At 56.3% G+C, this 23,722-nt stretch overlaps 1 protein-coding gene across 8 annotated transcripts in view; it reads left to right on the top strand.

Annotated features, from left to right (window-relative positions):
• KCNIP2 (potassium voltage-gated channel interacting protein 2) overlaps positions 1-21,612 on the top strand; it is a 43,213-nt gene extending 21,601 nt beyond the window's left edge. For 3 of the 8 annotated variants that reach the window (XM_033066780.1, XM_033066777.2, XM_033066778.1), the window contains exons 2-7: positions 17,068-17,192; positions 17,587-17,820; positions 18,331-18,438; positions 18,826-18,930; positions 19,167-19,229; positions 19,544-21,612. In XM_033066780.1, the coding sequence (XP_032922671.1) occupies positions 17,068-17,192; positions 17,587-17,820; positions 18,331-18,438; positions 18,826-18,930; positions 19,167-19,229; positions 19,544-19,591 (683 nt within the window). In that variant the 3' untranslated portion in view covers positions 19,592-21,612. Of the gene's footprint in view, positions 1-5,380; positions 5,499-8,248; positions 10,758-15,870; positions 15,967-17,067; positions 17,193-17,586; positions 17,821-18,330; positions 18,439-18,825; positions 18,931-19,166; positions 19,230-19,543 lie in introns of those variants that run through there. The other 5 variants (XM_033066782.2, XM_033066779.1, XM_042779547.1 and 2 more) reach the window with 5 other exon arrangements.
• Positions 21,613-23,722: the final 2,110 nt, after the last annotated feature.

Genomic DNA, 23,722 nt, shown 5'->3' with positions numbered 1-23,722 from the left:
GACGTTCCCTGGAGCTCATTGCAGAAGGCACTGGGTTCCTGACCAGGTGGGCCTGGGGCAAGGGGTCCCCTGGCTGGGTGCCCTGGGGAGCTGTCCAAGGACAGGTTGCCACGGAGGGCAAAGAGGAATGACTCAATCAATTAACCAGATTAAAACTGTGACTTCACTTCCCAAAAATAGCATTTCACCAATATTTTAATGTGCTTATTAATAATCTGCTCGCGCTCTGATTAGCAGCAAGGTAATAAGGGATCAGCTTTAACCTAAATTTAACTCTCCCTAATGGATGATGGCCCCGAGAACCAAAAAAGAGGAGAAATTCCTATCCATCAGGCTGGCCCCCCAGCAGGTCAGGAGCACCCAAGGGACCTGGCCAGCAGCTGCCCAGCTGTGCCCAGGGATCATCACCTCATTGTGTCCCAGCAGGTCCTATGGCATATTTTGTGGAAGTAGTACCCTAACATCCTGCTGCACTGGGTGAAGAGCACTTTAGGGATAGCACAGAGGTGGCTCTCAAGGAGGACAGATCCTGGCCATGGTCAAGGTGCATGTTTCCCTCCTGAAGAGACAGGTCCCTTGACAATGGATGATTGCCCTACTCCATCTCCATCTGCGCCATCCCACAGTGGGGAGCAGTTCCCCATCCCCAGCTGCTGGTTGTGCTGGGAGGATGGAGACAGGGACCATCTACTGGCTACCTGATGGCTCTGGGTGTGCTTGTGGCATGCTGTGTGCATGGAGCTCCTTTTTGAGCAAGAAGCCCCACTGCAGGGGTTATTTATACACCACCCAGCAGGTGGCCGGCGAGGTGTTTAAATTTAGCTGTGTGGCAGGACTGTGCTGCTGGCTGCACTGGAGAGCCAGGGCGGGAGTGGCTGGGTGTGGGGTGCTTTATGGCTGTTAGTGTCACAGCCCAAAGTGGGACAGGTGGCCTGGACTCAGTGCCAGCCTGGGCTGCCTGGTCCTGGGACAGGGTTACAGGGCCTGCTGCTCCCCCAGTGCTGAGCCATGGGCACATGTGGGGCCACTTTGCCAGTCCTGTGTCACCTGTGGATCCTCAGAGCCGTTGATCTTGGGGCAGGGAGGGAGGGATGGATCTGGATGCCTGGATTCTGCTCCCTGAAAGGGGCACAGCTGTGGCAGTGCTGTACTCCTCACCTACACCCAGGTGGTCACAGCTCCTGGCTGTGAGTGTGGAGTAGGGATGGGACATCTTGTACGCAAAGAGGGTGTGGGATGAAACACTTGGGTCCAGTGTCTTCCTCAGCTGTCACACAGGGCAGCAGATAAGGCCAAGCACCATGCAGGGGCCAGAAGCGTCTCAGGCATGGGTGCAGCTAATCCCCTGGGGTTTGGGATCTGTGAGTGAGTGTGCCCAAACCCACAGTGGCACCATCTAAATGCACCTGGCATCACAGGATAGGAACCGGCCTGGTTGGCTCTGACTCCAGGCTGAGAGAAACAGATGCTGATCACAGACATCCCTGGGGAGGTGCTGTTGTGGGACACAGGGAAGGAGATGGCAGTGCCTCTCTGCCAGATCCGTCTCTCCAGGATGACAGAACTGCAGAGACACCTTCCTTCAAGGCCCCATGTCTGGAGCAAGGACAGACACAGGCATCAGCAGAGATCCTGGCAGCATCATTCCCTAGGGAGCCCTGTTTCCAGGACTCCTAGTTTCACCTGTGGTGTAGCAGCAAGGGATTGAGTCCTGAGGATCCCAAGATCATCGGGGAACTCAGAGCAGCCTTTGGGCTGTGGTGATGCTTTGCTTGGCCCCATGGCACTGGGACACAGCCACATGTGTAAAGAGCCCCATCTGTTCTCTGCCCCCTGCCTCCTTCTCCTGGCTGATGGTGCCACTCTCCCCCCGGGCCAGGAGGGTTATTTTTAACTGTTTGCCATGTGCTGTCTGAGCACAATTAAGGTAATTGGTTTGGGAGCCTGGCTCTCACACAACGCTCCCAATTACCTGCCTGCCTGCCCGTGCGGCCCCCCGCCTCCCTGCCCGCGGTGGCCGCTCCTCTGGCAGGGGGACTGCCGGGACAGGGCTGCCCCAGATAGCACGGCGGGGCTGCCTGTGGGTACGAGTGGGCACGGGGCATGGAGCCATGGAGAGGACATCCCTGCACAACGACAGCCTGCTCTATGCCTCCCTGATTGCCATCCTCCTCCTCATCTCCTATTGGTTCACCACTCGCTGCTTCAAAATCATCAGCGGCATTGAAGGTACGGGGCTGGGGACATGGGGGGACAGGGTGGCCCGGCCTGGCCACTTCCACAAACCAAGCGGTGAGGTGTGCCAGATGATTGGTGAGACAGAGGTGGACTGGGGACTCCCTCTCTGCCTCTCTGGGAGACCTCCATCTCATCAGTCACTTCATTAGCTCCTCCTGGCCGTGGTCCTGCCCTGATGTGTGTGAGAGCAGCCCCGGGACTGAGCTGTGGCTCAGGGCTGTATCCAGGGCTGCTCCGGGGTCCAATGTGCTACTGGTGTCTAGGTACTGCTGCCCCTCTCTGTGAGATGGGGATGTAGATGGACTCTGGAGCCTCCCACTCTTGTAGGGTACCTGGAGCTCATGCTCGGGTCTCAATCTGCATTTTGGAGCTCTAGGTCTCTTTGGGCATGACCCACATCTTTGGTCCTTTGCTGTGTTGGGGAGCTCTGGGATGTGATGGGGGTCCCAGTTTCCCCAGTGAAGGGTCTCTCCAAGCCCTGCTGCAGTGGGATGTGAGTACTGGAGGGTTGCAGGGGGAGACCCCAAGGCGAGGAGCAGGGCAGGAGGGGTGAAAGTGGCATCACATGTCTGGGGACGTGCAGAACCTCTCCTGCCCGGGGTATGCATTGCTCCATCCATCTGTGAGACTTCTCTCTGCACAGCTCAGCCGGAGCCTTGAGGCACTTCCCACAGCATGGCCAAATGCTGACTGGCTGCAGGGGCAAGGAGCCCCCCTGGGAGAGATGCCCCTCAGTGGGGTGGGGGGCGAAGCCCTGTCCCACACTTCTGGTGGGGTACATGTGCCCTTGAGCATCCCTTGCAGGCAGTGTTGCTCCATTGGTGACATCCCACATGTGGTCTCCTCCATCCTGGGGACCTTGGTGAGGTGAAGGGGTGATCCTTTGTCATACCTAGCCCATCTGGAGCTGCCCTCAGTCGGAGGGAATATGCTCTGGGCAAGAAACCCTGGGGAGTCTGGGGATGCTGGGAGCTGGGCACAGTGTGTGACACTGGTCCTGGTGGGATTCTGTGTCATGCTGGCAGCAAACAATGGAGATTTTTTTTAATGGCTCCAGCATGGAAATGTGTAATCCCGACATGGCAGCCAGTGGGAGAATTGTCACTGCTCCACTGTGGAGGACAGCTGGCACAGGAGAGGCACAAGGGCAGGTGGGGAAGCTGTCACTCAGTGACTGACCTGCCACTGTACCCTTCAGCCCCAGCATCCCACAATGCTGCTAGAGATGTGTGAGGGGTGATGACAGTCCATTGACATGGGTTCAGCAGGTTCCCTTTGCAGAGAAGCTGCCCTAAATCCTCTAGATCAGGCTGGAAGGGCTCCTCTCCCTCTATGTCTGGCCAAAACCAGGTTGCAAAAATAGACTCATTGTCTGCAGGACAGACATTGGCACTGGAAGCAGCTGGAGGCTTGAGGAGAGGATGGGCTGTAACGGGCTCAGCAAGAAAAGTGGCTTTAAAAATGCAGTTGACATCAGTGGGGAAACTTCCTGCAAGAGTGCAACAGGTCTGTGCCAGCCCAGCCCGGAGGGATTGACTCGAGGGCAAAACTGCGAGGCAGCACATGAAATCCAGGCTCAGTGCCTGGAAATTCAGCTCTTTCCAAGAAGTGGAAATGCCAGGTCTGAAAACTTCCAGTCTGAGTAATGTTTCCCCAGGGAAGACTTTGAGCTCTTTCCCAAAGATGCCTCTGATGCATCTCTGGCATCTTCTGCTGGTGTTAGAACAACCCTGGGAGCCTGGCCCAGGTGGGCGGGAGATGCCAAGCCTGGTGACATGGATCCACTAGGTAGCCAGGCTGTTCCACGGCCTGGGACTCAGGCACCAGCCCTCTCCATCCCCTGCCAGGGGACAAACCTGCAGCCTACTGGGCTGGAGATGGGGCTCCCGGGAGACTGGTGTGAGGGAGCCCTTGCTGGGGGTCTGCTCTGTAGTCTCGATATGGCCACCCCACCTGTAGCTGTGGCAGCTGCCCCTGCTCCTGGGATGACCTGGGAAGGGTGGGAGGCAGCAGTGGCATGGGAGCAGCCCTGCTCCCTGCTTACCACACCAGTGCTGGAGTTAGCAGTGGTCTTGCATCGTGTGCCATGTGGGAATTGTCTGCCTGGAGATGGGCAGTGCAAGGCATCCCTGAAGGAAGCAATGGGGGAGCTTCCTTGGGGGAAGACCCTAAGGGGTGCTGAGCCCTGGTGATAGGCAGTGACCATGGGTACCTGGATCCCCGGTGATCCCTGTGGCTTGTGATCAAACAGCCAGGCAAGGGCTGGAATGCTGTTTAAAAAGAGCAGGGGAGCTAAATTTAGCCCCATTGGCTGTATGTGGATGTGTGCTCGAGGCACACAGATGCACAGGTTCACCTTCTGTTTCCAGCTTCTGTGTGACCTTGGCTGGGTCCCTAGCCCCTGCACCTCCTCCTCTCCTGATCATTGCTGCACCACTTGGGGGTCTGGCAGTGTCTTGGACATTCTGCATCACAGACTCTGCTCCCAGCCTCTTCCCCAGACCTGCTCCCCATCTTCCCTTGGTGTTCTCAGCAAAACAGGTGGACCCATCTGTCTGCTTGGAAATGGGGCAGATGGAGCTGTTGCCCCAGACACTCTCCAGGAGGGAGATGTTGAGGTGTTTAGCCAAGTTGGTCCCCATGGGGCAGACACATGTCTGGGGCACAGAGGACAAATCTGAGTCATCCCCATCCTGGATGTTTTGCCAGTGCCCAGCGTCCTGCCCCTCCCCGTGTCACCCCTGGGAACTGAGTGCCTTTTAATATCTGTGGCCCGTTTCCTTAGCAACTGCATTAAGCAAATCGATGGAGGTGGTGTCATTGGAATGGGAGGGCATGCCTTCTCTCCCCCTCCGACCCCCCCCATCCCGCCACCCCCCACACCTCCCTCCACTTGGCCTCTCTCCACTCTTACTCGCTCTGTCAGGGCTCTCAGCCGTGGCTCCCTGAGCCTCCTGCCACAGCCCTGCACTGACCCCTGGCTCACCCATGGCTGATGGCAGGTGCCCCTGAGTAGGGGTGACAGCCAAACCCCCACCAGGGACAGGCAGGTGTCCCTGGGGATGCATGGTCTGGCAGCTGAGGTGCTGGGGTGAGGGGGCTCAAGGACTGTGGTGGGGAGGGGTGAGGGGGTGAGGGGCCATGAGACACCCCTACCATGAACCTGGAAGGCCTTGAGATGATTGCGGTGCTGGTGGTCTTGGTCCTCTTCGTCAAGGTGCTGGAGCAATTTGGCCTCTTCGAGCCTGTGTCCTTGGAAGGTAACGGGTGTGGGCGGTGCTGTCACCTCTGGGGACGTGAGGGGCAGGTGGCGGGTGTCCAGAGCTGTCCCCAAGGATGCTCCAGGGCTGCTGCATCCCTGATGAAGTCCTGGTGTCTGTTGGATGCTTGTAGGGGCATAGGATGCAAGGAGCAGAGTATCCTGCCTGTGGCTGGGGATGTAGGGAGGGGACAGGGCTGGCAAGGTGGCTGCTGTATAGTGGTGACTTTGATGTGTGCTGGGGTGCTGTGGGCTGGGACTCTGTGTGACCATATATGTAGGCACCAGGGTGTTTTCCAGCACCTTCACAGGAGCAAGGTGTTACCAGAGACCATGGTCACCTCACCCTGCACATGAGGTGTTGGACTCAGCACCAGTCCGCAGAGCAGCCAGGCTCAGGCAGGATGGGTGCATGCTGGGCTCCCTGCTCCTGGCTTTCCCCAGGGCTCCCTGTGGCCCTTGGGCGGGGTGGGGGGACACAGAGGGAGCTGGCCAGCTGTGATGGGCTGTGCTGAGTGGTGTGCACGGGACACACTTGGCAGAGCCTGGATCTGCTCAGAGGACTCTGTGCATGGTGGGAGCAAGGCCAGGACTGCTTGGCTGGGTGCTCCTTGGACGGCCAGGGTGATGGGGCGTGAAGGGTCCCCACAGCCCTGCCCATGCCTGTACACACCTCTCTGAAGGATGCTGCAGCCTGCCTGGTCCCTGGCATCGGGGCATGCACAGGGTGAGGAGGAGACAGACAGTTTCCACTGGTGCCCTGGGATAGTCAGCTGTGCTTCTCCAGTGCTGGCTCCCACATGTGCTGGGTGTAGTGGTGAATGCTCACCTCCACAAGCAGTGGAGCAGACAGCACCCTGAGGCTGCCCCCCAGGTTGGCTGTGCCTGGGGACAAGGAGGGAGGGGGCAGTTTGGGGGGATTTCTCCCTCTGATCCTGTGAACCTGATTGCAGGACAGGAAAGGTGGGTGGAAGTTTTCATTACTGCTTGCTAAGTCGCATTGTTCCAGCAGCAGAACTCCTAGGCGGCTCATACCAGGAGGGAAACTGAGGCAGGACTGAGCTGACAGACATCCTGCCTTTTGAGTGTCAGGGGAAGACATGCTCACTGTGCCCATGGTGGATTCCCCCTCCCCAGTTCTGCTGGTGATTTGGGGGTGCCAGGACCCTGTTTCCCCTTTCCCAGTGCTTTTGCTTCCCCATGTAGCTTTTTGAAGCTTTGGACCAAAATTGGTGGCATTGATTGCAGCTGTTCTACAGCTCCAGGTGCAGTGGGAAGAGTGGAGACAGAGATTCCCCAGCCCCTGCAGTAACCCTGATGAGGGGCTCAGGACAAGGCAGGGGCCACTCCTTGCATTGTGTGGCTCCTCTGTTTCCTGGGGCACACTCCTTGTCCATCTGCAACTGACTTTTCCCTAGCATGGGCCAGAGAAGGATGCTGGAGATGGGGTGTCCTGTGTCCAGCCTTGTCCAGGTCACCCCTGCAGAAGGAACAGGGGCATGCCTGTCCCCCTCCACCCTCGTTCCCATGCTGAGAAGCTGCAGTTCCCTCTGGCTTGGCTGGAGATACACCCCAGCTGTGAGGGTAGGAATGAGATCCAGGTGTCCTGGATTGCCAGCAATTATTCCCATTGCCTAAAGGTGCCCAGAGGAGAGAGAAATATGTTGCTTAATGCACAGAAATAGGTTGAGGTTAAGCTGAGCCCTGGGTACTTTGCGAGGAGTCCTCTATGTGAACAGCAGTGGTTTGGAATGGGGGTGAGTCGCTTCCCCTCTTGACTTGAGAGGCAGAAGGTGGGATTTTGCTCTCCAGGGAAGGTCCCAGGCAGTGTCTGGGGCTGGAAAATACTGTGTCCCCTCCAGGGGTTGTTTACAAGCCATGGCCCCGTCAGCAGTGACAGCCCAGAGACCACAAAGAGCCTGAAACCAAACACTAATGGCCTGGGTCTGCTAATGGACCCAGGGCTCTGCCACCTGCTCCAGAGCAATCGATGCTGCTGGCGGTGCTTCCCCTGCTCCGGTGCTGGCCCACACTCTCCCTGCTCCATCCCTGCTGGTCCCCTGCCTGTGGCTCTTTCTCTGCCCAGGCTGTGCTGGTTGTGCCATGCCACCCCAGTGATGGGCTGGGAGTGGAGCAGCTCCAGAGGGGAGCAAGCCAACCCCTCTAAGCCTGGGGGAAGGGTTCAGTGGGAGCATCTTGCAATGAGATCTTGGGGGAATTCCAGGCTTGGTGGGGTCCCAAATTCAGCTGGATGAGGCCTCAAGCACTTCATCCTTCATTTGGAGCTGGCACTTCTCTGAGAAAGGGCTTGGACAGAAGTGCTGTCTGCAACCCCTTGTCCTGTTCTGGCACTGTACCCCCTTGGACCCTGCCACAGCCTTGGTGGCATGGACACAGCCGCTGTCTGGCAGCAGCAATGGAGCATCTCCCACGAGTGCACTTTGTTCCAGGATCTCCAGGGTGATCAGTGCTGGAACTGATGCAATTTACCAGCTGGATAATCAATGAGGGACTGTGTTATCCCACCTCTGCCCGGTGCCATCATGCCTATCCCCAGCCCTGAACATGTCCTGGCAGAGCCGTGCAGGAGGCTCTCAGTCCTCTGCTGAGACCCTGCTTTGGCCAAGCACTCGGGATGGGGCAGGTGGAGAGAAACGCTATCAATTTTGCCTCTTGAAGTGCAGCATCAATAATTCAGTGCAGAGCAATCGGTCCCGGCTGGGAGGAGGGATGGCGGGAGGGGAAAGGCGGGAGAGCCACCCGCGTAGCCCAGCCACAGATTAATATTAAATGAAGTTGCAGATTGCTGTCGGCGGGATAATTGGTGCCTGCCCGAGGCTGTTCCTGCCTTGGCTGTTCAGGGTACATGCTGGGTGGCAGGCAGGATTTGGGGGTGTCTTGGAGAGCCCCCAGCATGGGGTGTGCTGGCCTCTGCCTTCTCTGGGGGCTGCTCCTGCTGTAGAGCTCAGGATGTGGATAGAGAAGCAGGGCTGGGAGGGTGCCAAACCCTTCCAGAAATCTGTGGAGAAACAGGAGGGAGCAGCATCACGCCTGGGTGCCACTGGCACCCCAAAAGGTGCCAGGCAGGAGGGTGGTGGCAGTATGGACACCTCCTCATGGCTGGCTCAGGGTGAGGGTCTCTCTGGAGAAGGGAGAAAGCGAGCATTCCCAAGGTTCTGGTGAGAGCGAGGTCCTGTGCCAAGCCCTGATTCCTCCTGCTTTCCAGGAACCTCTTTGGCAGGAGTGCTGCATCTTGGCTGCAGGAGAGACTTTGGGGTGTGATGTTTTGGTCCCTGGGCTCAGGGTGTCATCCAGCCTAGTGAGCTTGACAGACCCCAGAGGTCAAGGTGAGCTTCGTGCAGGGCTGGGTAGATCTTGTAGCATCGAAATCCAGACCAGGGCAGCTGCAGGCACTCCAGGTTGAAGTTTGGGATTGGGTGTGTTGGGCTGCAGCAGAGATTTCCCCATATGCAGTGGATTTAACCCTTGCCTTTCCAAAGGCAAGCAGGTTTGTCAGCTGGCTCTAGGGCTGGGCAGGGTTGGCTCTTCCAACAGCCCTGAGCTCTCCAAGGTCCACAGTACCTGTAGTGCACTCTGTGCCACTGCTGCTGCATGGTGACACGTCCTGCTCAGCCCAGCCAGACCTAATTAGCTTGTTGAATCTCTTCTCCCTCCGGCCTTGTGTTAATCACTTTTCACATTGCTTCCTTCCCAATTCCCTCTGGCCTGATTTTCTCTTACTGTTGCTGATGTGCCTGGAGAGGGGAGCAAGGAGACCCAGCTGGACATGGAGCAGGGCCCCCACTCTGCCCCAGGATGGGCTCTGAGCCAGCAGACAGAGGGGTAGGGGATCACTCAGCCACAAGGAAGTGAGAAAATCACAAGCTGAAGAAAAAGCAAGAAATGTAGAGAGCAAAGGAGCCTATTAGGACTGCCCCTCTTTGTAGTCCTGCTCTATTACTGGAGGGTGAAACCTTAAAGTCCAGTGGGAGAGGCTGTGACTCTCTCGTGCAGGGTTGTGTTGGGCTGCAGGGTCCTGTGAGAGCTCAATGAGATCTCCTTCACCTCTCCCCTGTGAGGGGCAGGATTAGACCCCAGGTGGGAATAGAAGTGCCCTGGACTGAGCTCTAGGGAGTATGGAGTCCATGGTCCCTGGAGTGCAGTAACTGGGATGTCAGATGTGCCATCCATGCTTGGATACAGCATCCTGGCCCCAGGTTACAGGAAAATGTCTCATTTTCAAATGTCCTGCTAAGGCAGGAGGTGGCTGTGTCAGAAGCAGCTTTTACACGAGAGATGCATAGACAACTGTCTGAAAACAACTTTTTAATAACCACTGTTGCCAGGCTGGAGTTTCTGTCCTGCTGTCCTTAAAGCAGGATTTTGGGTGTGCTGTGGGGAGCACCCACCCTGGCTATCCCTGACATACTGCCCTCCCACAGGCAGCACCCTCTGAGGAATATTTGCACGCTGCGGAGCACATTTCTCTTCAGCAGCAAGCAACATACCCCGGGCTGGCAGCCCCCAGCTGTGGCTGTGACTGACTTGCTGGTGCAGAGATGCAGAGGATGAGGGAGGACATGAGGGTTGCAGATGTCTGTGGAGGTGATCAGTGGACAAGGCCGAGCTCCAAGGCAGGGAACTCATGCCATGCAAGGTGGGGACACTGTTGGGGAGAGGGTTTGGTGGTTTGTGATGGGGCAGAGGGGATTTCCTGGGCAGAGCCGGTCCCCGGGCTGGTGGCAGCAGCATCCCAGTAGTGTGTGATGAACTCGGGGGTCCCTGCAGACTGCTCAGCTCCAGTGCCACCACGAGCTGCTGTTGGGGTGGAAGTCAGTGTGGCTGAGCCTCCTCCACCTCCATACACCCACTGGTGCCCGTTCTGCACCCCTTTGTGTGTTCATGTACCAGGCTGTGTAGTGCAGGGGTGCCCTGGAGGAGAGCTGACCCCTAAGTCCCTTGGGCGGTTTTGTGGGCTCTCCTTCTCTGCAACCTGGGTGCCCCGAGGGACCCCAGAGGGTGCCAGGGCAGGAAGAGGGAGGGCCAAGGCAGGTCTCTCCTCCCCTGCCCTCCCCTCTCCTGCGTTGCTGGGTCTGTTGCTGCCAGAGCAGCTGCCGGCTGGGGCTGAGTGTCAGGGGGATGGCGGCTGCTGAGGCACCCTGGGACCTGCAGGGGCTGCAAACGGTGGGCATCATCCTGCTGCTCTGCTCCAGCCTCAAGATACTCCATGCTCTGGGCATCATCGACCTGACCAGGGGAGGTGGGATGGGGACAGGGATGGGAATGGGGTTGCAATGAGATTGGGATGTGGTGGTGGAGGTGCTCCTCCTATCCCGAGGGCTGCAGGGTGCTTAGGGGAGTTTTTGAAGAATTACTGTGGGTTAGTGCTTTTTTATTTTTTTTTTGGTGGGGGGGCAGGGGTGGTTGTGGGGGGCATTGGAGTATCTGGCAGCATTAGGGTGCAGGGAGCTGGGGAAGTGAGCATGTCTGGGGGTGTTTCAGAGTGTTAGAATATTGGGTGGGAATATTTGTGGACATTGGAATGTGGTGTTGGGTGCAGGATGCTAGAAATTTAGGGTGTCTGGGAGCATTAGGGTGGGGGATATCTGAGTCTTGAGGCACTGGGATGCAGTGATGGGTGGGGTGCTGGGGGATGGAGACTGTCTGGGCTATTGGAGCCTCAGGGCAATGGGATGCAGAGGGATGGGCTTTTTCAGATGATGGGGAAAAGGACTGCAGGTAACTGGGGCTGAGGAGATAACTGTGAGTTGGGAAGAAAGAGCCATGAATGTGGGGTGCAGCACCAGGCAGGGCAAAGCTTTCTCACTGCTACAGGAATTGGTGGCTATGGGGAAAACATAGGAAAAGAGGAACAGCCCCTTTGCCCTCCCTGCAGGGCTGTACCAGGGCTGAGGAAAGAAGATGCTCTGGGTGTTGAACTTCCTGGATTGGCAAGTGGGCACTGAGGATAGGGTTGGATGTGGCCAAAGAAGAGGACCCAAAATATGTCAGAGCAATGGATACACGACCTGTTGGTTGTGCCTGGTGAGGGTGGGAGTGCAGGGAGCTGCATGGTGCTGATGCCTTGTTTCCTTTGGCTGCCTTCCTCGACTGTGCCATGAACAGTCCCAGCTCAGACAAGGGCTGCCAATAGACTTTGCATGAATGTGTTTTGGGGTTGGTTTGCCTCCATCCCCTCTGCCTCCTTGCTGGAACTGGGGATACTGTGAAATGGACTGCCAATCACATCTCTTTGGGTAGCCAGATCTTGGAATGGGAAGAGTGTGGCTAGGAGTGATCAGAGGAGCAACTAGTAGGAGAGCAGAGGGAGGGAGGAGAGGAGGGTGCTGTGCCCAGGAGGTGCTTTCAACCCCCTTCTCATGGAGGATGTCCCTGAACTGCCTGGCTGGAGTGTGGCTGAAGCACATCCACCTTTTGTCCCTCTGCCTTACTGTGGAGGGCATGGATGGCATCTGGGTAGTGGATATGCAGATCACTAGCTCTCTTGTGGAACACACTGCTTGCAGCCAAGAGGAGCTGCTGCTCTGCTGGGGCATTTTTTTGGGTAGCTCCTCTGGCACCTTGGATGCACTGGTTCCTGCTGCCGGAGGAGGTGCTGATGGGGGCAGGATGTGTCCCTGTGTGTAGGTTTTGCAGCAGAGTGATGCATATGGCTGTCCCAGTCCTGCAGCTTTGTCTGCTCCATTTGGGGAGCCCCTGAGCTCCACAGCACAAGGGCTGTGCAGTGTTTCTCTGTCTGGCACTGTCCCCCGTGGTCCCAAGCCTTTGCCGTCCCACGAACTGCAGCTCGCTTGGCAGACTTGCTGCTCCCAGCTCTGTCCCACCCCCAGAACAGGGACTCTCTGGCCCTGGGAGATGCCAGCTGTGATTTCATTCCTCTGATGGATGACTGTCTGGTACCTTTGCTACACTTGGCTCTGCATTGCTGACTGATGAGGGTCATTTGCAGAGCTGCAGTTAGTGGGATACATCCTGACTTCCGCAGGACAGCTGGGGAAACTCACTCTTCCTCCTACTGACTGTCACTGCAGACCCCAGAGAGCTGCAGTTGGTGGCACTGCCTGAGGCTGGGTACCTCCCTGTGTGTCTGAGCCCTGCACAGGGATGATTGTCAGCCACAGGTTTTAGGGGCAGCTGGGTTCAGATCAGCCTTGGGGTATCAGCTCCTCCTGACCTGTCAGCTGACCCATAGGGCAATCTGTGTTGGCCCACGGGGCCAGGCAGGGGCTGTGAGTGCTGTATGGCTATGGGGCTGCTGGTGCTCTGCTCCCCTCCTGGAATGGTGCTGTTCCCTGGAGCTGGGGACACTGGGGAAGTCTTGTGGGATGTACATTTTCCACCCATCATGATCACGCATTTATTGATTTGCATTTATAACTCTCAGGTTACTGATAATGATGTTTTGGCATTGCCTATTGGTTTGTTATTGAGGGTGGATTCTAGCACGAGAGTGCCATGAAGGGGTGGGTTGGTCTCCCCATCCAGCTGTCACTGGGAGGGCACTGGTGGCTGTGGCTCTATGGGAGGACAGGGACATTATTACGCATCTGACTGACCCTGTGTCCTGCTTTCCTGTGGGGAGACCATGGAGTAGCCCAGGCTTGGGTCCTCCGTGGGAATGGGGTGTCAGCCCAGCACTGGGTAACCCTCAGCATGGTGGCATTGACTGGATCCAGCCTCCAAAGACACATCAGCTGCTGGTGGCTCCATACGGAGTGGTCCATGGCCATCCTGATGGCAATTATTGCTGGGAGCAGGGAGCCAGCCTTTGGTATTCATTTCAACAGCTTCTAGAGGTGGGGATGGGAAATCCCTTCCCCTTCTGGTGCTACCCAAGGATGGAGTCTCAGTTTGTGTGTGTTTGCATGTTTTGAAGCTGTGGAGTGATGCACGGGAAGCAGCAAGCCACTTAACCTAACAGATCTCCAGCCGCAGCTCAAACCCTGTCAGCCCATTTTGTTCTGTGCCAGCCGCTGGATGGCCCTTGCAGAAGGGTGGAGAGCAGAGTGGCATCTGGAAAAGGAGCTGTTGCTGGCAGGGACAGCTGCAATGTCCCTTGTGTCCAGAGCAGCAGCACGTGGTTGGGCTCTGCTCCTCATCTTTGGGCAGAGCTGTTTCCCAGGAAGGAGGAGCTGCCAGGCTTGCTTGTGGTTTGGATGCTGGGGACAGAAAGGGGGTGGTGTGTCCTACTCAGCAGAGCCTTTGAGTTCACTAAAGCCAGGACAGCAAAACCCCAGTCCTGGCCACCCTTCTCCTGTTGTTAAGCTGCATGTGCTGAATGTGCTCCCTCCCCTGCCCTGGGGACCCTGGAATTGGGCCCCCTTTGGTTTCCTCCTTGAGAAAACGCCCATGTTCTTTATTTTTTTTCTTTTTCCTTCTTTATAACAAACTAAAGTGTAACTTGCACCCGACCTGACCTACTGCACGTGCCTATACCTGCTGCCCCTGTGAGTCCAACCACAGTTTACTCTCTGTTGCATCTCTCTCGCTGTGTGGTTTCCCTCCTGCCCTGCTCCCTCCCGGGTCCATCACCCTGGCATTGGGTGTTGCTCTGCCCACCCTGTCCCTTCCCTCAGCAAAGGGGATACTTCTGCCTGTCAGGTCTGTTCCCACAGCTCAGCTCTGCTGGAGGGACCTGGCCCCAGAGCATCCTTGGAAGCCCGAAAGGTGCAATTTCCCTTTCCCTCTGTAAATGAAGACCCTGGAAGGGTCTAAGCTGGGACAAAATAATGGTTTAGATACAACTGATACCCACTTCTAGGAAAGAAAAGTCTTCTTTCCTCACCTGCCTGCAAACCCTGGAGCAGACAGGAGCCAGGTTGTGCTGTTCTGTCAGTGCCAAGACCGTGCTCCTCACCCTTGTCCCTGTCACCCCCTGACAAATGCCAGGGGATGTGTTTGTTCATCCCTCTATGTTTGCACCTCACTGTCACCCTGCTGTGGATGCCACATCCCTGGGGAGAATTTGCCCTCTTTGAGGGGCTTTGTGTGATGATGTCCTGCTGGATCCATGACCTCCTGGAGCTATCCTCCATCCCCCAGAATGATAGAGCTGCCTTGGTGTGAGCTCAGAGGGTCCCAGGTTCTGCCTGTGGGCACTTTGGGGCCAACCTGCCTAGAAGTGGCTGCTGGATGCAGACCCATGTCCCTGTCCTGGAGCTGGGTACCATGCAACACCATTTTCCTGGTATCTGGGGCTCAGCTTAGCCCCACAAGGCTGAGAAAGGGCTTCTCTGGCAGCTATTTGATAGACCCCTAGAGAAACAACCCCAAAACCAAGGGTCAGGATGCATAGGCATTGTGACCTGCTGCTTGCAGATGTACAGGATGCTTGGACATCTGCAAACACAGTGACAAACCAGAGCCTCAAAGGGACTTTGCACCTTTTGTCCCATTTGTCCCCATGCTGGTATTCTGCCTCCCCTCAGAGGCTGGAGCTCAGCATGTCCTTCATCCCCTCCTCTTCCTCCTTTCCCTACCTGCAGCTGAGTTTGCTGGCTTGAGGCACTGTGGGAAGGGAGGGAAGGGGTCTGCAGCCATGGGGCAACACCAGCTGGGAGAGATGGGGCTGAGTGAAACCATTGGGGCCCAAATGGGGGAACAGGGGGTGGCAGTGGGGTCAGTACAGTGAAGGGACCTACTGTTAATGCAGGGTGACTTGGATGCAATGGCCATGGGCCAGGCTGGTGTGGGGAGTCCCTCACCCAGCCCTGTGGCCTGGCAAGGCAAAGCCCTGAGCCCCGTTCCCCTTCTGGCTGTCTCAAAGCAGGTCCCTGGGCTCGCGTCCCAGTGCTGCACTGGGGTGGGGGTGCATGCTGCAATCTGGGCTGCATGGGGGGTCCGGTGCATGCTTTGCCTTCAGCCCTTGGATGCCAGCAGGATCAAACCCAGCCTGAGCTTAGGGAGGATGCAATGCCCTGGCTCAGCCACAGGCTGTTTCGTGGGCTTCATTCTACTTTGTCTCCCTGCAGGGCCCCTTGGAGAGGGTCCCCAGAGAGCAGGTGTTTGTCCTCTAAGCTAAAGGACAGAGTCTGGCTCTGCCATTTCCTGATTCTCTGAGCTCCTGAGTCTCCACTGCACCCCGGTATGATGGGGGTGTACAGAGGAACTGGGTGTGGATAGCAGGGTTGTCCTCATCCTTCCCAAGGATGGATACTCCAGTGCTGGGTTTGTCCTGGGGCTGAGCAGGAAGGTCGACCAGAGCCTGGCTGGGTTTAGCCTTCCTGCTCCTTCAGCCTCACGCTGCATGTGCTCCGATCACCCCGCGCCGGGTGCCCAGCCCTGCTGCCCGTCGGGACCGGGGGCTGATGCTCTGTTAACTCTTCTGCTTGGTGACTCCTTCTTTCTTCCAGGCAACCCGCCAGTCCAAACTAAAAAAGCGCTGAAGCAGCGATTCCTCAAACTGCTGCCCTGCTGCCGGCCCAAATCCATCCCCTCGCTCAGTGAAAGCAAGTGCTTCTTCTTGCCTTTGTGTGTGTTTGTCCCGGCGGTGCTGCTGCCTGCTCTCCGCCCTGGCCCTGCCTGCGGGAAGGGGACGCCTCCACCTCTCCCCTGCCCTGGCTGTCAGGATCCTGGCTGCCCTGGAGGGGTCCGATCCCATGGGCTCTGCACCCACCTCTGTCTTTACCTGCTCACAGGCTGGTTTTCTCCCTCTTCATCTCCCTGGAGCAGCTCCCACGGGATGCACAGCGGCAAGAACCGCTTGGGAGCTGGCTCAGGGCAGCGGGGCCCTCCCGGCACTGGTCTGAGGGGTGGGGAGTTGTTTCTCTAAGCTTAGGGTCGGTTTGGAGATGGAGGTGTGATGGGGCGATGGAAGAGGCTGAGCAGGGAGTGAGTGCAGAGTCCCTTAACCCCCTGTACTGGGTGGGCTTGGTACCTTGGTGAGTCCAAGCCCCTGGTCAGGATCTCTCCCAGCTCCACGGTGCAAGCCAGTCCCCCCTGGGAAAAGGTGAGTATGAAGGGGCGAGGTCTGAACCATCCCATGAAGAGGGAGTATCTGCTGTGTGCCCCTCTTGGCTGAGTGGGGTCTAGGGTGATGGTTGTGCAGCTTGGCAGATGGTGGAGAGAAGCTGTCGATGAAGGTGGGAACACAGTGGGCAGAAAATAATCTAGAAAGGCTGGGTGGGGTGGTATTTGGGGCTGAGGGCTCTGAGGGGCAATTCTCCTGCTCCTGTGAGCCCTGGTGCTGCAGGACATCAAAGGTCTGAACTCCACAGGGCAGATTCCTCTGCTGGTGGGAGAAGGGCAGGCAGGGAGGGTTTCAGCACTGGGGGGTTTTCACACCTGTTTTGTGCCCAGCCTGGCCTGTACTGGAGGGGGTTGTTGCCCAGTGCCAGTCTCTGGTCTGTAAGCCAGGGTGTCTGTGAGTGTGCCCTTCTGGCATAGACCCAGCTCTGGCTGAGCAGAGCATCCCAAAAATGCGTCAGCCTGGGCAGGTGCGAGAGGACAGAGTGTGCTGTGCAAGGTGCCTCTCCTGCCCCCTGGCGTGACAAGATGGGGCAGGACAGTGCTGGCCTCAGCCACCCTCTCTTCCCCTGGGTTCCTTGCAGACAGTGTTGAGGATGAGTTTGAGCTCTCCACCGTCTGCCACCGCCCTGAGGGGCTGGATCAGCTCCAGGAGCAGACCAAGTTCACCCGCAAAGAGCTGCAGGTCCTGTACCGAGGCTTCAAGAATGTGAGTACCCCTTGACCAGCTCTAATAGCCCCCACCTCTGCTGCCATGTCCACTTCGGGGTGGTGCTTTGCTTGTGAAAGGTTTTGGGACCTTGGGGCTGAAGTCTATATAAGGCTACAGCCTGATCTTACCTTCAGGGAGCTCAGTGGGGACACCCTGATCCTGTGCTCCATTTCCTTGGGTGTAGAGAGCCCCCTTCCTGGGTGCCTGGGATTCAGAGCCCCTCCAGTGAGGGGTGCAGCCCAAAAATTCATGGAGATGCTCCAAGCAGCCTTTCTAGCCACCCCACCAGGTGCACAGGGCTTGGGGGCAAGGCAAGGGAGCCACGGGTTTTTGGGGGGTGCTCAGCCCTTCTTTGCAATGTGGAGGTGACGCTGTGACCTTGCCCTGGCAGGAGTGCCCAAGTGGCATTGTCAACGAAGAAAACTTCAAGCAGATCTATTCACAGTTCTTCCCTCAAGGAGGTGAGTACCCATTCCCATCCCTGTCCCCATACACATGGGTGCCTCTGTGGGGCAGATGGTCACACAGCACCCCCCAATGCTGTCTCTCTGCAGACTCCAGCACCTATGCCACCTTCCTCTTCAATGCCTTTGACACCGACCATGATGGCTCCGTCAGCTTTGAGGTGAGCTGTGGCCAAGGAGGGGGTGATGGGGTGCAGTGGGGCAAGGAAAGCACATCCCTCCAGGGACCATGGGCTGGGGTCAGCAGAGCTGTTGCAGATGGAAGAAGAGCTTTGCAGACCTAGTGGAGTTTATTAAATTCCCAGAGGCAACAGAAAACCAATGAAAAGCAAAAAAAACGGGCTTTCTGTATTTTCTGTGTAGGGACCCAGACTGGCAGACACAGCCATGGCTGGGTCTTGTTCAGGCTTTAGCTGAACAGCAGCTCATTGTCTTCTTGGTTGCTGTGACCCAAAGGAGTAGTGTGAGAAATGTACAAGGTTAAGCAATATTTTCTCCCTCAACTCTTTTTGATACCAAACATTTTACCTTGTCAGCCCCAAGGCCCATGGCACATCAGCTATGGGGCTGAGTTCCTCTCTGCAGAAGAATCAAGCAGGGCTGTACCCTCTGTGTCTCTGAGGCCCCTTGTGGCTGTAACTCCCATTTGCCTGCCTTGTCCATCCTTGCAGGACTTTGTGTCTGGACTGTCTACCATCCTGCGGGGCACCATTGATGATCGCCTGAACTGGGCCTTCAACCTCTATGACCTGAACAAAGATGGCTGCATCACCAGAGAGGTGGGATGGGGGTGTCCAGACTGGTCCTCAGGGCCAGCACAAGTCTGCACCTGGCAGGGACCAGGGCAGAATTCAGGGGTATTGTCTGAGCTCTGGAGGAGAGCTTGGGGGATCAATATTTAACTGCGCTCAGCTTTGCAAATGTCCCTCCTGACCCCCTGGCACTGGTGTGACTCTGGGGCGGAGGGTGGATGAGTGGTGTGCAGCTTTGGGGCTCCATTGCATATGCATGAGCACACATGGCCCCACACTGTGCAGAGAGCCAGCACAAATACATTTGAGTTCCCCACAGATCCTTCAGGAGCATCAAGAAAAATGTGTGGGTTGGGCATCAGGAGGAGGCAGGGCCCCATGTTGACACTGCAACCCTGCTCCCCTTCCCATCAGGAAATGCTGGACATCATGAAGTCCATCTACGACATGATGGGCAAATACACCTACCCGGCCATGAGGGAGGATGCACCACGGGAGCATGTGGAGAACTTCTTCCAGGTGAGCTGAGTCCATCCTGGGGAAGCAGAGCTCCAGCACAGAGCTGCAGTGGGTGCAGTAGGAAACACCCCACTCTGAGGATGAAGCAGGGCTGTGCTGGTCCTGTTGGTGCTTGGGCATGCTTGGGGGCAGGGGTGCACTGTGTCCAGTCCCTGTGGGATCTGGCAGGGGGTACCAGGTTCTCCCTAGGGCAGGGGCTGTCCCTGCTATGCCCCCTGTGCTGTGCTTGTCTGCAGAAAATGGACCGGAATAAGGATGGCGTGGTGACAATCGAGGAGTTCCTGGAGTCCTGCCAGAAGGTAAAGTCAACAGAAACTCTTCTCTGAGCTAGGTCACCACCCTCTTCCTTGGGGACCTTTGTCCCTCCTGCTTCCTTCCTGCAGAGAGGGGTTGAAGCCAGAGCTCCCAGAGGCAAGGCTGGAGCTTGGCTTTGGGAACTGTAGCCATGCCACCTTCCTCATACAGATGAGGAGAGCCATGGATCCCAGTTGAGCTTGGAAACTGCCTGTAATCCCTGGGCCAGAATTGCTGTGATAGTAAAGCCAGGTTTGGGGGAGCTGCCCAGATTGCTGTTCTGTGCCCAACTTGCCTGCTTCCCACCTGCTCCTGACAGGACGAGAACATCATGCGATCCATGCAGCTCTTCGACAGCGTGATTTAGCTCCCGGACTTGCCTCCAGACAAGAGCTCTCCTGACACTGGGCCCAGAACCTTCCTCTCTCTCTTGACTTTTCCTTTGAGACTCCCCTCCTCCGGCTGCACAGACACCCCTATGGAAAGGGGCTTTCCTTCCCTGAGATGCAGTTGGCGCTGAGATCTTCCCTTTCCCCTGGCCCAGCTCTGCTTTTCTTGGGGGATCCCAAGCAGGGATGTTGGAGCATGGGCATGGCTGGCACAGGAGGAGAATTTCACCTGGATGGACCTCCCTGCACCCAATCCTGGTGGAAAAGACGCATCCTTGGGCTGCACTAGAGGTTTTCCCCATGCACCCCACCCTGTGCAGCCACAGCTCGCCTCCCCTGATGCTGCCCAGCCCCAGGAGCCCCCAGTCTTGGCTCCAGCCCAAATCTTCCAGCAACATTATCTAGAAACCAATAAAATTTTGCGATGGGCACAGCCGTTGCCTCAGCTTCCACCCCTGCCCTGGCTGTGCCCTGCTGTGGGAAGCATGTCCAGTGTGTCCACTGTGAACCACTGGCCAGTGGGTGGGCAGAGGGGCTGTGCCTGGAGAAAGCAGCCAAATGAGCCCTTGGGTTCATTGCTGCATGAGCTATGAGGAGCATCCCCTGATCTTAGGGATCCTGGTTACACCTACAAAGCTCTTCCTGACAGGGACAGAGGGGAGGTGATTTATTTTCCCCCAGGATGGATGATGCAGGGCTGGAAGAGCTGCAGCCTCAGCCCCTGTCCCTCAGGTTTGGGATGCTGGCACAGGGAGACTCCAGGGATCCACTTTGAGGCTCCAGTGAAGAGGCATCCTTTCCAACCCTTCCTGAGGACACGACAGCCAGGGCACATGTGGAAGAGGGAGATGGGCTGGTCTCTGGTGGCTGTTCTGGCCCCATAGGGCTCACAGCCATGCTCCTGGCATCGTTTGCTGCTGACCTTGCCCTGCTCCTGTGCCCTGGCCCATCCCCTGCTTCCCTGGGGACTGGGGAATGAGCAGTGAGGCAGAGAGGTGTCCCCATAGGCATAGCTCTGTGTTGGTGACATGGCTGAGCTGGCTGAGAATGTCGAGGCTGGGGTTAGACAGGAGTCACTGCCATGCTGCTGTCAGGCTGGAGGGTCACCTTGGGGCAGGGGGTTCTTCTTTTCCCAGCATGGTCATGTGAGAGTCTGCTTGGGGACCTTGGGGACAGGGACCCTGGGTGGTTTTGTCACCACCAGCTCTTTGGAGATGGATGTGTGCAGGCAGGCCTGTCCTGTCCACATACCACTCCAAGTCATAGCTGGGAGAGTGATGCCCATGGGCTAATGATCCCATGCCCACTCCAGAAGCCCCTCACAGGCACGGGGAATGTACCCATCCCTGGCAGCCCCAGGGAGATTAGCTCCACTCTCTGTATCCTTGGCCAGAGGTGGTTTGGGGCTGGCTTGATCTGTGATGTCTGGGATCAGCATCCCTGCTGGGCCAGACCCAGGCTGAGCCCTTGGGGTTGGAGACATTAAAATTTAACCTCTGGGGCTCTGAGCCAAAACTATGGGGCTGCTTCCCAGGGGGGACTGTTCCTGTCCCAGCCCTTGCAGTTATCACATGTTTTTTAGGCTCATTTGACACATTATTTATCTTGCAGAGATGATGTGTTTTTAGGTTCATTCAACACACCGTTCATCTCACAGACCCAGGTTTGCTGTGGGACTGAGCTCCCACTTGCATTCTCCTAAGGGTGGGAGGGCTCTACCCCTCCATCTCTTTGGCCCTGGTCTCCCTCCTCCCAGCTCTCTGGGGTTCCCATTGTTTGCTGCCATGTGGAGCACCTGCCACCTCCCCACTCACGCTGTAGGTCGCATGGTGTGACCCCCCTGCCCCGGGGCATGGTGACCCACAACCTGCTTGGCATCTCCAGTCTGTATATTTTGTATTATAATAATTATATGAGTTAAAAAACAAAACAACAACAACAAAAAAACCAACAAAAAACCAATAAAATCTAACCACAATCGCTATGCACACTACTGTTATGTCTTTGCATCTGTCAGCTGCCTGGGATGGGAGGGAAGGATAATCGAGGGGGTCTCTGCAGAGGGTTGGTATCCTTTTTGGGGTGCTGTGGTTGCAGGGTGCTGTGCAGGGGTGCTCTGGGAGGTTGCATGAGGGATAGGATACACACTGAGCATAGCCATGCTGTTGGTAGTCTTGTAAATACAGACTTCCCCCGTAAGAGGCTGTAGGTGATAAGGTTTAAAAGCTCTTACATCAAGTGTCACATTTCAGGAGTCAGGCTGCCAGGTGTGCTTTTGGCTTGTCACAGATGCTGCTGGGTGAATCCAGGCTTGGGACCAGGTGGCCCTTGTCAGGATGTAGCATTTAAGGCTGAGCTAACAGGAGCATGGTCACCTGCCACCTTGAGGAGGTAGGTATGGACTGGGAAGGGGTTTTTCTTTCTGGTTGTTGGAAAAGTCCAGCATTGAGAACCGGGAAAAATTAAGTAAACAGTCATGAAATGAGAGAGCAATGGACCTGATATGGGACAGCAAAATGGTCCAGCATTCTACAATCTGTGGTCCAGGAACTGAAAACTCAATGCAAAGAGCCGCCTGCAGACCATACATCTTTAAAGGATGGGCTCGGGCTGTGGGGGTAATTACCACTGTGGGACTGGGTAGGCAGCAAGTCAGATCTTTTCAAAGCCTCTGACTCTACAGGGACCTTTTTGGGCTGCTGGCCACCACCCAGGGCTGTGTATTGGCAGTATGAATGGGCCTGAGCACGTTTTCCCCTCTAACCCACTTTTCCTGGTATATTCTATCCCCTGAGCTCTGTTTGGCTGGTTGCTATTTTGGGCAATGACATCCAAGGGCTTGATGTGCCCTCTTGTGGCACAGGGATGTTGTGAGCCATTGATGGGATCCCTTGGGTCCTTGCCCCAGGGTGAAGGGCAGAAAAGAGGTTGAGGTGATAATGGGAAAAACAGCGCAGTGAGGCTCAGCCTTCGAATGCTGCCATAGCCTTTTTGCACCAGATGGGAAAAGGTTTGTGCAGGGAGCGTAGCTTTTGGAGTGGGGAAGCATCTCTGGGAGTCAGAAATAATCTGTTTAGCTCTCAGGAAGGGCCTGAGGGCAGGGAGGCCAGGATCCTTTAGGTGTGCCTTCAGCTTGCCATGAGAAGCTGCTATGACCCTTTTTAGTAGAAGGCGGCATTTAAGGGTGGACAGCCAAGTCATTTGGTCTATGATGAGAACAGAGATAAGAGCTGATGGGTCCTTGGTAAAGGGCAGCCTTGTGTTGTTTCCAGACAAGTTTTCCCCAGCTTTCAGCAGAAAAATCAATAGTAGCTACATGGTAAAACAGCTGAGCAACTGGATGAGACAGCTGATGCAGCCTGGGGCAGTGATTCACTCCAGCATCCAGAATACTGCCTAGAAACACAAATATTTTGTGAAAGGATGAGATTCCAACACTGGGAGAACTGTTACTGTAGAATTATTTTGCCATGATCAGAGATACAAGCACCCCTTCAGGGTCTGTTGTGACCCTGTAGCCACTGCCCAGTTCTGGAGGTGTGCGAAAGTCATGTGTATTCTCCACCTGGATTCTGTGCATTTCTCCTCTCCAACCCTTCTGTAAAGTCTGCTCGTGTATCAATACAATTTAGCTGGTTCCTATTTAGGGTATCTGTACAATTTCTATTTTTGCTCTTTGAAAGCTTAGGCCTGATGATGGTGGTAACCAGAGACGCCCCTTGGCCAGGGCTGTGCTGCAGCTTCCCGAGCACAGGTATTGACGGTGCCAGAAACGCAGCCGGCTTCAGCTTCTTGTTGTGTCTGAATTGTTATCAGTGGGAATAACTGGAAACGTGGCTGAAAGGGGATGTGTCTGCCCTGACGGCTGCAGGTGTTCTCCAGTCCTTACCCACGACCCGGGGCTTTTGGCAGCTCTTTAACTTGTTCTTGCTGGCTGGTGCCTGCTGCAGTCTCCCAAGTGCTGGCAAGGCTGGCAGGATCACCTTGCTGGCCTCTCTCCATCACAAGAGAGGTCATCTCAGCCCTGGGGCCCTTCGTGCTCCCAGGCGGCTGCAGAGATGCTGTGTGACCTCAGACGCCTGCTCTGATTTACTGCTATCTCAGCTTTG

The sequence above is a fragment of the Catharus ustulatus genome, chromosome 8, assembly GCF_009819885.2.
Source record: "Catharus ustulatus isolate bCatUst1 chromosome 8, bCatUst1.pri.v2, whole genome shotgun sequence".
Taxonomy (NCBI): Eukaryota; Metazoa; Chordata; class Aves; order Passeriformes; family Turdidae; genus Catharus; species Catharus ustulatus.
This window is presented reverse-complemented; position numbering and strand designations above follow the sequence as displayed.